Source organism: Littorina saxatilis, linkage group LG15 (genome assembly GCF_037325665.1).
Source record: "Littorina saxatilis isolate snail1 linkage group LG15, US_GU_Lsax_2.0, whole genome shotgun sequence".
Taxonomy (NCBI): Eukaryota; Metazoa; Mollusca; class Gastropoda; order Littorinimorpha; family Littorinidae; genus Littorina; species Littorina saxatilis.
In genome coordinates, this window is record NC_090259.1 from 21,781,864 (window position 1) to 21,799,362 (window position 17,499).

The following is a 17,499-nucleotide window of genomic DNA, read 5'->3' on the forward strand; positions in this document are numbered from 1 at the left end:
GTCATAAAACTGACTAAACATTCCTTTCCTGATGTAACTAGGGGTCAGATACAGGGACCAAAGACACTGCAGAGAGTTGCACTAACCACTAGGCTTTGAAGCCGAGCTTTTCCTTTTTACCATGCAGGATGTGTATGTACGCTTTCACTTTCACAGTTCTATACAAATGCTCACCTGCGGAGAATACTCCACCCTCAAAAGCCATGCCCCCTTCTAGGCCTGGAGCACTGTGCATGGAAAATGTTTGTTCGTCCAGTCCCATCCTGAAGTTTTTCTGTGAGGCAAACATGCACACATGTACACACCCATGCACACACCCTTTCTTTATTTGGTGTTTAACGTCGTTTTCAACCGTTCAAGGTTATATCGCGACGGGGAAAGGGGGGGGATGGGATAGAGCCACTTGTTAATTGTTTCTTGTTCACAAAAGCACTAATCAACAAGAAGAGCAAACGCTCGATCGAGTCACTTTCGCAGTTCTGAATATTATATGAGGCATCAGATGGACAGGAAGAAATTGCTATTCACAACACAATGAGTCACGTTCACATAAAATTTGAGCCCGGTCACTTTTATAGTTTCCGAGAAAAGCCCAACGTTAAGTTGTGTGTTGCCGAACAGAAAAGGCTAGTTATCTCCCTTGTTTTTCTGATAACGTTCGTAAAAGGCTACAGATGTAAATACTTTGATGTAAAGAATAATCCTACAAAGTTTCAATCACATCCGATGAACTTTGTCAAAGATATAAAATGTCTAATTTTTCCTTTGACGCTGACCTGTGACCTTGAAAAAGGTCAAAGGTCAACGAAACCATCGTTAAAGTGTAGAGGTCATTGGAGGTCACGACTAAACAAAATATGAGCCCGATCGCTTTGATAGTTTCCGAGAAAAGTCCAACGTTAAGGTGGTGTCTACGGACGGCCGGCTGGACGGCCGGCCGGACAGACTAACACTGACCGATTACATAGAGTCACTTTTTCTCAAGTGACTCAAAAAATTGCTCCAGGGGCTTGCAACGTAGTACAATATATGACCTTATTGGGAGAAATGCACACACCCACATAATGGTTACCCACATCCCCCCCCCCCCCCCCCCCACATAAATGGTTACACTTTGAACATGAAAGTCAACGAGGGTATCTATTACATAGCAGATATATTCAGAAGCATAAACACATAAATGCACATACACAAATAAATGAATGGCACAAATACATCAAAGAGTTGATTCCAAGAGGACAAAAGGTAAACGAATCAAATGCATCCCTGGGCCCAGCAAATTTACAGGCTCATCTCAAAATTTCAAATGTCGTGCTCGTTGCACAATTTTGCGTAAATAATATTACACTTTTCAGGTGCCATACATATTCTGCTTCTAGCCAGCCCTGCATTTTTATTTTATTTTTTTTATTTACGAGGATTTATATTGAGCACGTATCTTGCCACACAAGGCGACTCAAGGCGCATGTTACCTATTAATGCTGTGTGAGATGGAATTTTTTACACAATATATCACGCATTCACATCGGCCAGTAGATCGACTGCCTTTAGGCGCTGCATCCACCTTTCACGACCTATTATTCCAGGTCACACGGGTATTTACCCTGCATGGGTAAAACAGGTCTTGTTTTGCTAAGCAAATCACCAAATTTCAGCGTGACCCCTGAAAATATAATTGGAAACGTCCTCAAAAAAGATGCACACGGGTGGAGAAACACCAGACATACCTGCCTCCTGAAGTTATCTGCAGGGAAAGCAGGGAGAGGCGTTTTGGGGGCAGGGTGACGTGTACCCTCTCTGAACCCAAGCTCCCATGCTTGCCTCACCAGTCCTACTGCATCCAAAGCCGGCTCTCCCTGGCAAAAAGGTAAAAAAAAGTAAGTAGAAGTGCACTGCATGCATACCCCCAGCGAAGGGCACAAATTAATCGCCCCTCTCTCTCTTTCTCTCTCACACACGCATACACACACACAAACACAAGTACAAAATAAAAACAATAACAAATCCATCTTACTGACCACTAAGTTACTTTTTGGGCCTTGTCATCTAAAAATAGCATTGCTCTTTTTGTTTCTTCCTTTTTTCTGTACTAAATATTAATGGACTCGGTATGCTGGAAATGGTAGTTGCCCTGAGGACCATCTGTATTGGTTGGGGGAGGGGACACTATCGGTGAAACGAAAAGTAGGTTGAAGGCCAAAGCAAAAAAACACTTGTTATTCGTGATAGGGCGTGGGTGAACTGCCTCGACCAATAGCAGTTGAAAAAACACAACCTCGAAGAAAAGAAAATATCTATTTCACGGTTAACTGTTTGTGGTAAGTTTCCGTTGTAATATCCTGAACGCAGTGGCTACACTTATGCCGCCCGTAACTTTTCCTTTCTTTGCTTTGATTACACCACAAAGCATTTCCCCGCCAGGGCCGCGCTCTACTTCCTGTTTGATCCGGTTTGGGCGGCCATTTTAAAGCGTGGGTCGAGTGAGGACAGACGTGTTCAACAGTTCATTAGTAGTGGTTGTGCGTTTCTACCCGTATGCAGGCCGGTTTACTTTAGTCATGGATAGCGGACTTCACAGCGAAGCACTTTTGACAGTAGGAAACTTGTACGTTCCGAGTACTTCAACAGGTTGCAAAAAGTAATCTCGGGCTTTGAAGCGAACGCGTTCGTCCAGCTCTACGTTCGGTCGTCGCAAACCCTGCAGGTGCAGCGCAAACGAGCCCCCAGAAAGACTTTCAACAAAGCATTGCAGTTTGGCGAGTTGGACTATGCCTGCATCAATAGAGGACGAAACCATCTGTTGCAAACAAACAACCACTACATTTTCCCTCCAATTAACCTGTACGCGTGTACATACGGGGAAAATATAACCCAACATTCAGTACAGTACATCCTAGTACACACCATGGAGGAAATTCCACCACAAATCATACACAAATGATTCAATCCTTGTTTGGAGAAACAAAATAACGGGATGGGTTGAACAAACAACTACTTCACTCGATCCCTACATTCACCTGTACCATTAGTACAGATACTTCAAAAAATACGGAATAAACCTGTTAAAGGAACAGTAAAACCTATAATCACTAAGCCTCATAAAAGCCTCAATCACTGAGAGGATATATCTGGAAAATCAACCACCAGTACATACAAGTATGTTCTAACAAGGGACATGGATAATAGTGAGCATATTACGACAGTAAAATTAGCATTGCCACATCGCCCAGCGTCAACTGAGGACACGGTGAAAAGGCACTTTTTTTTCACTTTGAGTGAAAAATAATTGGCATAATTGATGTTTGTGAGTCACATATTATGTATCAAATAAAAAAGGAATGAATAATGAAATGATTCAAAAACAAAGTTTACTGCATGAAATTAATAAAAGATGTGTTTTGGAATATTTTGAGTGTGAAAGTGCGTGTTCGTCTTCACTGCCTCTCGCGGTCATTTTCGCGTCACTCTTAGCAGACGACCAGTTCATTTCAAACTGCTCGGAATACCGTAATTTTCATTGGAGGGCTGTGATATTTTGCAACCAATCAGAGAAAGCCTTACATCTTTCCCATACAAAAAACCGCGAACCACCGGAAGCTACATCTCCGTCAGCATGTCGGTGAATATTACTCAAGTGAGTTTCACTAAAATTTGGTCTGAAAACTTCCATCGGCATACACGGTTGAAATGCAGTTTATAAAACATTAACTTCTGTTTCATTTAAGCCAAAAATCAAAAGAATTGAGCAAGAAATGACTTATTCCCAACGATTATGCTGCGCAAAACTGGACCCGAAAAATGCGAAACTCGGCCGATCAAAAGCCTGAAGAGGTTGCGATCTTGGCTCGCTCAAAGCAAAGTGATTTCGAACTAAAATGACCATATTTTGAGAACTACTGCACCGATTTAAATAAAACAAATTGCTTTGTGCTCAGAATGTTGATCTCTTTAAAGGCACAGTAAGCCTCCCATAAACCATCACAGAGCTCCCCGAGCGTCTACATACAGTACAAGCATACTTTCATTTGAACGCTCACCGAACGGGAACATCCTGGCTGCTTTCTGTCGAGTGTGAGAAATTTTCAAAGAATTTATTTTCGTGGACTTGGTCTTATACAACAATGGCGCCTCATTTTGGTGCTGGACGGCTGTTATGATACCGGAAATCACGCCCGGACAGTAAGCCTCCCGTAAACAATGACAGATACTGTCAGGCTTTTACACACAGTACAAACACCCTTCCATTTGAACACTCACCGAACGGGAACATCCTAGGTGCCCTACGTAAAGAGCGAGCAATTTTCAAAGAAATAATTTTTCGGATTGTCTCCTTCTCAATCGGACCCATCCTGAACTCAGGTCAAAAATGAGTTACTTCCCTTCAACTGGCGATAGCAGTGGAGCGATGATTATCAGAATGATTCGGACCTTGGTGCGTTTTGGCGCTAGACCTAACTTTTAAAATCTAAATAATAAATTCTCAGCTTGTCACACAAACATTCTTAAATCATAAAAGAATTATTTTTTCATCAAGACAAGATCAGTACAATTCGAAGTTTTGAAAGTTTGAAAAGCCCGAAAGCAGGGTCACGCAAGGTCGTGATTTTCGTAGCAGACGGCTGTTTATAGGCAGTCAAAAGCCATCGCTAGAGTTCTTATGAATCACATTCGTTTGTTTCGTGAAAAGTCAGAGGTACATAACGTGCTATTGCAGATAAGCTCACAGCGAGCCCCATTCAAATTACAAACTGACGACTGCATTGTGAAAAAGGGAAACTGGATCACACGGGTTCACAATGGCTCAGGGGTAAGATAAACCACGCAAAAATAAATTCTTTGAAAATTGCTCGCTCTTTACGTAGGGCACCTAGGATGTTCCCGTTTGGTGAGCGTTCAAATGGAAGGGTGTTTGTACTGTGTGTAAAAGCCTGACAGTATCTGTGATGGTTTACGGGAGGCTTACTGTGCCTTTAAAATGGTGTGTTTCTTGTCATTCAACCATTAATTTCAAAATTTCATGTCATTGCCACAGCAATCAGTCTATGTCCCATGGAGTACTAGCTTTGTCCTCAAATGACGCCCAACATTTCTCAACTAAAATGACCATATCTCGAGAACTACTGCACCGATTTAAATAAAACAAATTGCTATGTGCTCAGAATTTTGATCTCTTTAAAATGGTGTGTTTCTTGTCATTCAACCATTAATTTCAAAATTTCATGTGTCATTGCTAGTAAAAGGCGTCATGTCGTAACTAGAGAATGTCCGGGTAGGATCACGCCGTGCCGTAATCAAAGTCTGGCCGAGTGACTCTACGACTCGTGGAAAAGGTGTAACCGAAGTCTGCAGTGAGCGGGTTACGACAGTAAAATGACGTCATGCCGTAACTATAAAATTTCTGAGTCGAATTACGACTTGAAAAAAGGCGTTACTAACAGTAGCCCCTACCTATCCTGAATCTTCTCGGAGATGGATGGAAGGTCGCCCAGAAAATGTGCAAGTGGGTGCTCTACATCTTCCCCATTTGTGTTCGTAAAAAAAGTACTCTTATAGAATAAAACGTGCATCGAAGTAACAAATGCCATTCTCCCGAAATATCACCTTTCCTTGCGTTCCTGGAAAATCATACATGCCGACGGCGTTTGCGTTCCACCTGCAAGCGACAGACTCGACAGGAAGTGACGACACAACTTGAATTGCTGGAAAATGTGGATCAGAGTTTGGACTTGTGCAAACAGAGAATATACTGTTTGTATATATATATGTGTGTGTGTGTGTGTGTGTAAGGCAAAGCAACTGAAAAATTTTGAAAGATTTATAAAAAGAATTATTACAGTAAAATAGGTGAACCTGCATAATCTTTTTTCTACTCAGCCTCTGGAACACACAAAAAATTCAAAAAAAATTGTGACATAAAATAGTGGGTTTTTAGTTTTTTATATTTAGTCAAGTTTTGACTAAATATTTTAACATCGAGGGGGAATCGAAACGAGGGTCGTGGTGTATGTGCGTCTGTCTGTCTGTCTGTCTGTCTGTGTGTGTGTGTGTGTGTAGAGCGATTCAGACTAAACTACTGGACCGATCTTTATGAAATTTGACATGAGAGTTCCTGGGTATGAAATCCCCATACGTTTTTTTCATTTTTTTGATAAATGTCTTTGATGACGTCATATCCGGCTTTTCGTGAAAGTTGAGGCGGCACTGTCACGCCCTCATTTTTCAACCAAATTGATTGAAATTTTGGTCAAGTAATCTTCGACGAAGCCCGGGGTTCGGTATTGCATTTCAGCTTGGTGGCTTAAAAATTAATTTATGACTTTGGTCATTAAAAATCTGAAAATTGTAAAAAAAAATAAAAATTTATAAAACGATCCAAATTTACGTTTATCTTATTCTCCATCATTTGCTGATTCCAAAAACATATAAATATGTTATATTCGGATTAAAAACAAGCTCTGAAAATTAAATATATAAAAATTATTATCAAAATTAAATTGTCCAAATCAATTTAAAAACACTTTCATCTTATTCCTTGTCGGTTCCTGATTCCAAAAACATATAGATATGATATGTTTGGATTAAAAACACGCCCAGAAAGTTAAAACAAAGAGAGGTACAGAAAAGCGTGCTATCCTTCTTAGCGCAACTACTACCCCGCTCTTCTTGTCAATTTCACTGCCTTTGCCATGAGCGGTGGACTGACGATGCTACGAGTATACGGTCTTGCTGAAAAATGGCATTGCGTTCACTTTCATTCAGTGAGTTCGACAGCTACTTGACTAAATATTGTATTTTCGCCTTACGCGACTTGTTTGCTTTTGTCTTGATTTGGCACGTTTTCCCTTGCTCATGCATACATGCATCACGCTCATGTCATAGCTTTGATAATGAAGAACATATTTTTTGGTAGAGAGCACTTATGGCTGTGTCAATTCTAGGCCGGCCTGCATGCAGCCTTCTTTTGTGTCTCGTTTTGTAAAAAAAATAAAAATAAAAATAAAAAAAAGCCATGAATGACAGATGTACCTAGCTGTGGTGCTATAATATATGGTGTACACACACAACACAGCACAGCACAGCACAGCACAGCACAACACAACACAACACAACACAACACCAGACCTGTCAACCCCCTCCAAGGCCAACCTGTATTTATTACACCCCCGGTAAAGGGGTGTGTATAGGTTTCGCTCGATGTGTTTGTTTGTTTGTTTGTGTTCGCATATAGATCTCAAGAATGAACGGACCGATCGTCACCAAACTTGGTGAAGAGGTTCTGTACATTCCTGAGACGGTCCTTACAAAAATTGGGACCAGTCAAACACACGGTTAGGGAGTTATTGGTGGATTAAGATTATACAAGGACTTATAGAGGGACATCTTCATGGTCAAAGGGAAATAACCATTCTCACTCAGTCACTGCCACCAACTGAGAAGGTTATTTCCCTTTGACGGGGGTGTTTTTCCTACCTCGGAGGAATTTCTTGTATGACTAGAAACTGTATTCAAGGTAACAATCCCTTACACACCAACTTTTTTTTTGAAATACAAAAACCAGCTTCAGGCCTGTTTACCCCCCAGAATCGCTCTCATGAATGAACTTGATTTTAAACAAGTTTCATCTACATGATGAAAAATAACCATGTTTGAACAATTTCTGACAAATTAATAAAAACCAAAAATAACTCAGTTGCCTCCCTTGTCCTGATGTAAATTATCAATAATTATTGACTCAAAACTTCAATTTTCAGTAAGTTCCAATTGGTAACTTATTTTCAAAACGGCTCACTCTGGTGAAAAGGAAGGAGGTTTGGAAAATAGCATGGGCACTGTCAGGTATTTTTAGTACTCATTTGCATAATCTCTCATACTGCTTTTCAATTCATCATTTCTGGAGTTAAATTCTCAAATGATGGTTGAATCATAGATTGAATTAAAAGAGAAACAAGTAACTAGTAAGTTTGTTCCACATTCTAATTTTCAAAAGGACTCCATGTATCTAACTCAAAATAAAACTTGTCAGAGATCATGCAGATATCTGAAACAGGGAAGGTCACTGAAGCCATGGAAGTGGGCTATTTTAAAGGATTCACTGTACTGACATACAGCAGTCGATCACTACAACGTGCACTACACTTACTTGTGTCTGTGTCTCTTTGATTCACTTGACATGCCTGAGTATGTGTGTTAATCGTCACTTGCATCTTGTAAGGGACTGGGTGGCCGAGTGGTAACGCACTTGCGCTCGGAAGCGAGAGGTTGCGTGTTCAGGCCTGGGTCAGGCCGCAATTTTCTCCCCCCTTTCCTAACCTAGGTGGTGGGTTCAAGTGCTAGTCTTTCGGATGAGACGAAAAACCGAGGTCCCTTCGTGTACACTACATTGGGGTGTGCACGTTAAAGATCCCACGATTGACAAAAGGGTCTTTCCTGGCAAAATTGTATAGGCATAGATAAAAATGTCCATCAAATACCCGTGGGACTTGGAATAAAGTAAAAAATTCCATCTCACACGGCATTAAGTCTCAGGAAACATGAATACACGCATGCAGGAAAAACAAAAAAAATATGGGTAGCGCCGTATGTATGGCAGCTCGCTTTCCCCGGGGAGAAAGCAGCCCGAATTTCCATGAGGGTAACCTCACTGGACTGTAAATCTTATCCAATCCAATCTTGTAAGGTAATTGTTGTCAAGATCACAGCATTGACATGAATTTCCGGTAGAATTTGGTTTGCGCGTACACACCTAAATTTTGATAACCACAATACGGGGAAAACCGTACAGGTTGACAGGTATGCAACACAACACACATACATTCACACACATACACATCACACACATGCCCCTCGACCCCACACCAAGACAGATATGTAAAAAAAAGACTACAAACATAAAGAATTTGAAAAAAAAGCCTTTTATTTGGCTGTGGACCCGGCAAATCATCTAATGTAGGTGATCATACATTGAAAACATTCATACAATGCAACCTAATCTGTAAAATACTATGCAATTGCTAATCTGAAGGCTAAACCATTTTGTTATTGAAACAGCTTAGTGCTGAATACCTCATTAAAAGCCTTGTAAACTATGCGCACAACACTTTGATCTCTTACAATGAGGTAATAATTATACCTATAAGGAACAATCAACTTCCCAGATCAACCAAACAAACTGGCCTGAATAGAGAGAAAAACAATCAAACCAAATGGTATATGTTCTGAACATAAAACTAAATCCACAGCAAACTAAACATCGATCACCCAAAGATAAAATGTTCAAAGTAAGTGCAGAAAGAAACCATGTATAATAAAACAATAGTCAAAGTGCTTCGAAATTTATTTGCATATTACATTGTATTAATTCACACATCACAAACAGACATGCACACACACACATGCACACACACACACACACACTCCAAAACACACACATGCACACACACACACACACACTCCAAAACACACACACGCACACTCTTATGATGCAAATGAAGAATATCAGCAGGCTTGGAAAAAGCATTTGAGATTCATCACTGAGACAGTCCACGATTAAATTACATCCCAAAGACCGTGCATGCACTCATCTGATCGTAAAAACATGGACCTTTGAACTTAAAAATCCTTTCCGTAGCGACCACTGCATGGTTGGTCTATAACGATCACGTTTGGTTGGCTCTTTGGGTGGTCATTATATAGACAAGTTCAACGGTCTCTTCAGTTCTGGATTGCGATAATGTGCTATCGTTAAGATGCAAGATAAGGCAAATGGTTTCTTTAGTTCACTTTTAATGCAACAAATTCTGCCACATATATATACTAAGGCACTGAACAACTGGTGTACATGTATTCTTTATTCAATAGACATTTGTATTACACACGTAAACATTAAAGTAGAAATCTCACACAGACATAACAACAACCAAATCAAACATGAACAAGAGGCGAAGCCTTCAAGGCTCACGTAAGAAATAGACAAACAGTAACACAAACTCACTACACGAAGCTTCGCAAAGTCTTAATACCAAAAACCCGCAGCTACGGCGTGGTACTTTGACCCCAACATCGCTTCTCAAGTTTTGACATGCGAAGCTTCGCCGTAGCTCGCAACGAAGTTGGTTTTTTTTGTAAGAAGAGTGCTTTTCGATTCAAGATGGACGACGAAATCAGACTCAATACCATAGTGAAGAATGCATTTATCGACTTTGGTTGACCCAAAGTACAAGAACTAACCTCCTACCTGTATTATTTCATACTGCGATGCATTGACATGTCGAATGAAACTCGAAATCCCAGCGCTCACGCCAACTGGTCCCGGCCGTGCTCAGTCAACGAAATAGAACACATACAATTAACTTACGTCATCATCAAGTACGTAAAGTACAATTTGTGACGTAAAGTACTCAGAAAGAAGCACACCACGCGCTGGTCGAGACTACGTGCATGCGCTTTCTGACTAATAAGATTTGAGACGCCAAGACATGAAAAGAAAAAGATAACGCCTGCCTTTCAACTAGTCTCGGCCCGCTCAAAACCAAGACTTTCAGTAATTCCTTCGCGTGACGTCTAACCCTCTTACGCCATAATGTGACGTCTTCAAATGACGAAATGTTAAAGTTTCTACCACAGACATACACACGCACAAACACACACACACACGCACACACACACGCACAAACGCACAGACAGACAAAGTTACGATCGCATAGGCTACACTTACGTGAGCCAAAAATAAGAATGCATGATCCTTATTAAAGGTGGTCGTCTACATTTTTGCTTTTTTTCCAATAATCTTATGGTTATATTTCGCTAAAAAGTTATGTCAGATGATGAATGAACCATGGGGAAAAAAGTTATAGAAAAAAAAATTATGTAAAGAAAGATTTTATTTTTGGGTAGCGTGACTCACGCTTCCAATATTTTGTTTTCTGTTTGCTGAGAACATGTGCTTTGCCTAAAAATACTGACCAATCAAATTCATGTCACTATGCTTATAGCCACGTCCAAACAAGTGCAGCAACACTCTGGAGCGCTGTCCACGCTTTTTTTAAATGCACGGGATTTGAGAGGAGTTTTGCGCTTGGCATTTTCCAAATAAGGATATCCTACTATGAGTATTACGCTGGAATACTACAATGAATTTTCAAACGGCTACACTGGCTTCATCTTTCCTGATCGAAAGGGGGTGTATTGTTGATATTTGTAGATAATAGACTCTGCATTTTAATGGTCAAATGGCGATTTCGGTATAAAAATGTGGACAAGGACCTTTAATACAGAAATGCCAAATGGAAACAAAAGTATCATCAGCCAACAGCAATCTATACTTTTTGGCTCACGTAAGTGTAGCCTATGCGATCGTAACTTTGTCTGTCTGTGCGTGTGTGCGTGTGTATGTCTGTGGTAGAAACTTTAACATTTGAAGACGTCACATTATGGCGTAAGAGGGTTAGACGTCACGCGAAGGAATTACTGAAAGTCTCGGTCATTGTTATTTTGAGCGGGCCGAGACTAGTTCGGCAGTCGTGTCCCTGTAAGATACAGGCTACATGCAGACAGACAGATCTAGATCTAGTGTCTCGCTTTCTTGCACAGTGTCACCTATGCTTACTGTGTGTGTGTGTGTGTGTGTGTGTGTGTGTGTGTGTGTGTACGTGTGACGGAGTGATTGAGTTTGTGTTACTGTTTGTCGATTTTTTACGTGAGCCTTGAAGGCTTCGCCTCTTGTTTCATTTTGGACCAAGAAATTGTGATGGATGTTCAAATCACTCAGCTTTGGGTAGGAGGATTGTTGTTGGGTTCTGTGCGTGTGTGTGTGGTGGGGGGGGGGGGGGGGGGGAGGTGGTACAAAGTTTTGTTAGTAAGATCAAAAAAGTGTTCCTGCAGAATATTAGGGAAACACCAGAGAGAACTGGCCCCAGGATGTTTACAAATGCTCTTCAGCCCAATACCATGATTTATTTTCTTCGGCAAATTTAATTGTTGGAAAGGCCATGAACGTTTCTGCAATCTTTGGAAGTTTCAGACAGTCCTAGGCATCCACCAAAGTTTAACAACTCTGCCAAAATGACATCACAATTTACAGTAATTTTTAAAAAGTACACCAAACATTTTAACATCCACATTATTTCTGCAAGCTATTACTGCATGTTCCCATACACTATAGACTCAGAGCTTTAAAGGCAAATTTCTTCCTGTGAAAACAGTTCAGCTCACTATATCATATCTTCCCAGGCTTTTACATGGGATAAGAATGTGCCTCCACTTATACACATACAAAAAATCAACAGCCTGGAGTGCAGAGTGGGAATGTTTCAATTAATTCATTTCATAAAGGCCCCCAGTGACAATGTGTGAAATTAATTCACAAAACGATTCTCACTCGATCTGCACAGGAAGCAGTCAGTATGTTGAATTTTGGTATGTGTCCAAGTGAAGGAATCCAGTTCTTATCCCAGTCTTGGTTATAGATCTGAGATGGTGCTCCAACAAATTCCATGGGAAGGACTACATGTCTTGAAAGGTATAAAGTAAATCCTATCCATGCATTCTCACATGTGACACAGTGGTATACTCCTTGTTTGGAATACTGAAGTCAGCTCAGTTCACTGCTCCAACTTGGACAATGCATTTTGGGCGGAATTTTTTTTTATCCAAAGAACCCAACTGGTGTAATTTGGTGTCATCTAAGCTCCAAGTTTGCCATTATATTCAGTTTTTAGAACCATTTTTGCCTCCCCCATTTATTTTTTCGGCGGACACTTTTGCGTTTTCGGCGGAACAAAAAAAACATTCGGCAGAAATTTGCCTTTCGGCGGACAATTCCCATGCCTGATATATACCTCTGTGGTCATTACCTCCTCACACAGTAGCCCTATACATCGATCTCTTTACTGAGATGCTTCCTCATAAAATCCTCTGAGATTAAGCCTATATATAAGGATGTCTACAAAAAAAGAACCATAAAAGACATTGAAACATCAGTACCAAGAAATGGAAAAACTAATATGTAAGCTAATACGCTAATATATACCCTAGACCAAGAACAACTTAAGGCAAACATTCTCAGAGAAATCGAGAACATCCCACAGGAAACATTCCCCAAAGTAATGAACAATATGGCAATGATCGCGGATGCAGTCTGTCATTGGTAAACGGGGTGGCTTAACATTGATCACGTGGTGTGAAGAAACAGACGATCTTCTTCTTCTTCTTGTCGTTCGCTGATCTCAACTGAAAGCTGTGAACTGGAGACAAAACTTCTATGAACTGACTACAATATCACGCAAAAATGATTTTAATAAAGTTACTGACTTGTCTGTAGTATTGAAAGAAAATTGGGTACTTTTTTTCGAGACACCCTGTAAATATGTGGCGGCCGGGGTTATTGAAAACGGTTGTACACAGTTTAATCTTGGCCCCATTAATGTGAAGAGTGGGTTTACTCAACAAAAACAAGAACTTGCAATAAAATGTGCAGTCACGTACTTTCAATTCATGGCTCAAAATACTTATTTGCAGCAAAATATGGATCATAACAGAGTCATCAAGTTTAATTTAATTTACATCCAAATGGTAAGTTACAATTCAACAGTTTATAATGAATATTATTTTTGATCAGTTGCCACATTAATTTCTCATTGTGAACTGAGGCTAATTAAAGCGCAGCAATGGTATTAATTATAACAGTTACAGTAATAGAATACACAAATTAAAATCAATAACATGTGACTCATAATCTTGTGTTTTTATACATGGATTTGATAAGTGCTAGCCTTTGGTCATTTAATTCTCTTTATAATGAGTGAAACACGCATATCTTCCATGACAAACTAACAAACAAACATTATTAACTATGAACATATCACATATACCATTGTGTCAATATTGAAGAACATGCGCATAAGAACTTTCACAGACATGCATGCATGGCTACAGAAAAAATTCTCTCCAACAAATAACATTTCTAATATTCCTGTCTTACATCAACATGCAATTCCAACACTTCATTTCAAAATAAACATTTCTGTATTGACACATCCACTTTCCTTTTAATTAGTCTTCCGATGCAAATTCTTCACCAGTTATCGTCTTCACTGTCTTTAGCTTTGGCTTCGAGTATCACAGAGTTAAGTCCCTTGACTTTGATGCACTTTTCAACTTCTTGCAAGACTTTTTCGAGTCGACGGTCAATGGCTCGGAAATGCTGTGGGGTCAAGACAGGGTGTATGGGGTCAGAGCGCAGAACCTCTCTCAAAATGCTGCCCAAGACATTGTTCTGTAGCGACAGTAGTTTCTGCCAGGTCGAGTAACGTATGCTGCAACCAAAAAGAGTGGTTGTAAGTAAGTAAATGACAATGACAAGTTTTCAGAAAGAGATAAACCAAACAAAATCTGGCATATGTGTGTTCCCAAGTACTAAATTGTTTGACTAGATCTGCTTCTAAACTATCCCAACCCCTTCCAAATCTTGACCCTATATAATCCTTATTTTGCTGCAACTCCCATGTGCACTCACCTCTTTGCATGAGTGGGCTTTAATTTGTGCATGGTTATTTTTTTCCCTGATCATTGTCCCTTTTCAGGAGATGCTTGCTGGGTATATTTTTGTTTTTCTTTCACCCACTGTGCTTTGATATGGATTGCAGGATCTTTTTCATGTGTATATACTTGCATATGGTCTTAAGGGGAGGCACTGGTGTTAAAAGTGATTTTTTTTGTTTCATAACTCTTGGGTCAACAATTGTTTTAGAATTTAAGTACTCAGTCTATCTCCTGAGAAAATGGAAAAAAAATAAAAATTGGACCATCGGTTGCCATGGTAGCAATCCAAGATGGCCACCAAACTGCCCCTTTTTAAAACCCTAAGGCTTTTTTAAAACTGCATGAAATTTAGTTTTGATGCTTGTTATTCATACTTCAGCACAATGCCGAGAAACTGATTGAGGCTTTTTTTGATATCTCAAGTCATTTAAAAAATATCAATGATGAAAGTGAGTGATGTTGAATTTCATGAAAAAACGTCCCCAAAAAGGGTATAACTTCTCAAGAAATTTTTTTTTCAACAAATCCCTCAATCAGTTTCTGCAAAATAACACACTCAAGATGTACGCAAAGTTTCAACAACGCAAGTTTATTAGAAAAAAAGCCTTAGGCTTTTGAAGTGACAAAAAAGTAGTTTTGAGAAAATGCACAAAACATGAAGAAAATGATTTTTTTTCACACAAACGTTTACGAAACATGTAACAAAACAACACTGACAAAACAACAAGTCTTGCTGAGTTCCACAAGAAAAACGGAAACTAAATTCAACAAAATGTTAAAAAAAAACAGCCAGTGTTCTGCAAGCACCAAGGAACCTGTTCCAAGGTCACAATGATCAACTCTCATCCGTTATGTGCACGCTGCATAAATTATGCCCATCCATAATTCCCAAATTGTTACCAGTGAAGCCTCTTATCTTGGACCTCTTTTGGACTTGCTTTGATTTATAACAGTGTCCTTTACTTTTTATACTACGATATTAGGGTTGACTTCTGTGAATTGCCATGCAGTGCCATGGGTACTTTGGAAGCTCCTCTCCAGCTTCCACCTCACCATCTGTAGAGAACATAAATTCAAAATTAATAATATGATATGTCTATTACAAACTCAATACGGCTATTCACATTTTCCCAACAATGACACCCCCCCCCCCCCCCCCCCCCCCTCCTACACACACATTTGAAAAACAGGTATTGTAATATGTGATAACACGTTATTTTGGCGCATGCTTATGTCAGTGCTAATAGTCAAGCAGTGAACAAAAAGATGTTGAAAAATCATGTGAACGGTGCTAAGGCAGTGCTGGTCTGGTCTACAGCTATTGCACATACTTCATGCGAGCGGCCCTCGCTTCGCATCTCTGTATGTATGTCTCTGACTGCATGCAGAAACCATATGGTCTGCATGGGAAGTATGACCACAAGCAATGTTCACTCACTGGTCCATGTGAATGCATGTTTGTTTGTGCCACAAGAAAACTTTGATCACAGGAGGAAGCTATAAGTAATATGCTCAAGAAAATAAACGAGGAAAGAACAGATGTTTTGCCCCAACAGGACAAACCTTGTGACAACCAAGCTTCACAGTAGCCGCACATTACTGACTTTGCATCCTATTCAGTTTCTTTGCATCAGGGTGTTGTAAGATTCTCTTCTTCAGCAGTCACACACATGAACACACAGAGCCAGAGCCGCAAACATAACCAAACACATGTATAAACTTCTACATTTCTGTCAAAAAAAGAAGAAAAAATGCATACCTACTACAAGCTTTATCAGCTGCTTGGAATCTTTACTGCTCTGCTTGGGCTAGTATTCAGCTGCAGCAGATTTCCCAGGAGATGCATGGTGTTGCACCATGGCTGAACAAAGTCATTTTTGTATTGATTGTTCTTTTTTTAAGCAGTTTATTTGCTTTTTTCCCGAAAAAAGATATAGGGTCTGCCTTTTCGTTGCCATAAATGGCGAACTCCGTGTTGTCCTTACTGCCGTACACATTCCGCTCCGCAACTCTAAAATAAGTCGTGGTTCAAAACACACATGGAAACGTGCTTCAAACGTACACCACCGATGGTGATTTCTTGCTCCAACCCAGCTGTTGCAAGGGAAGCAGCATAGTTTCCAGCCAATTTTCATTCTGGACGAAGTTGAATGCACAAACTTGATCTTCCGATTCGTTCGTAGCAATAGCAGACGACACTATCGACTCGCACTTTCTTTTTAAACTTCTGTCACGCCAGCCTCTGCAACTGGTTTGATTTTACCCAATAATCATCCTTTGCGTGTCTAGCACTGAAATCGGGGTAAAACGTGTGATAAACTGAAGATTCCACAAAGATATCCAAGGAAAATCGCAGCTGTAGATGTTTCACATCGCCTTTGGCAAGATCTGGCGGAAATTGAAGAATATTGCATTCTGGGAAGGCCGAATCGAACCGAACGAGACCGAGCATAAACGAAGTTTAATATCCGCGATTCGATTGGTCAGTAGCGAAAATTGTTCATACGGAATTTCCCGGAATCTTCATCGGTTCTCTTCGGCTCTTTGGAATGTCTTCTTGTTGCTGTTACTAACGGCGCGAAACCAGTAAACGGAAATTCCCGTTGTCCGCGGTATGAACTAATCCTAGCAAAGAAAAGACAACTCATTCCAGTCATGCAAACGTGACTACCGTTCACGATTTGTTTGACTCAGTCACCACTCAAACATACGCATTTTTTTGCTGTTTTGTGTGTTTTCAATACACAATTGCATACACATACATTGTTCATTTAGCCGTTTTGACCGTTTATGATTAATTCTGATCTAAAATCAGTACATCAGAGTAACCAGAAGAGGTTCAAAATCCAGAATCAGAAAGAAAACGGAAATGACCAGGGAACAAAAAAATCACTTTTTTCACTGTGGTGTCTGCCCTTAAACTTGTGTGTACGCATAAAGGGGGATAAGGCACTAGCAGGT

At 40.1% G+C, this 17,499-nt stretch overlaps 2 protein-coding genes and 1 long non-coding RNA gene across 5 annotated transcripts in view; all 3 read right to left on the reverse strand.

Moving 5' to 3' along the window:
• The window catches only part of LOC138948811 (uncharacterized), a 37,039-nt gene extending 31,362 nt beyond the window's left edge, over positions 1–5,677 (reverse strand). Inside the window, exons 1-3 of one of the 2 annotated variants that reach the window (XM_070320436.1) lie at positions 5,602–5,677; positions 1,728–1,856; positions 175–274 (exon numbers count right to left, since the gene is read on the reverse strand). In XM_070320436.1, the coding sequence (XP_070176537.1) occupies positions 175–274; positions 1,728–1,856; positions 5,602–5,631 (259 nt within the window). In that variant the 5' untranslated portion in view covers positions 5,632–5,677. Of the gene's footprint in view, positions 1–174; positions 275–1,727; positions 1,859–5,601 lie in introns of those variants that run through there. The other variant, XM_070320437.1, reaches the window with a different exon arrangement.
• A 3,216-nt stretch (positions 5,678–8,893) lies between these two features.
• The window catches only part of LOC138948815 (glycosaminoglycan xylosylkinase-like), a 77,640-nt gene continuing 69,034 nt past the window's right edge, over positions 8,894–17,499 (reverse strand). For both annotated transcript variants that reach the window (XM_070320442.1, XM_070320441.1), the window contains exon 9: positions 8,894–14,312. In XM_070320442.1, the coding sequence (XP_070176543.1) occupies positions 14,072–14,312 (241 nt within the window). In that variant the 3' untranslated portion in view covers positions 8,894–14,071. The remainder of the gene's footprint in view (positions 14,313–17,499) is intronic.
• Positions 15,107–17,455, reverse strand: LOC138948810 (uncharacterized). The gene is made up of 2 exons (XR_011450084.1): positions 16,298–17,455; positions 15,107–15,594 (listed from the first exon to the last, which is right to left on the reverse strand). It is a non-coding gene; the product is annotated as an uncharacterized lncRNA (long non-coding RNA).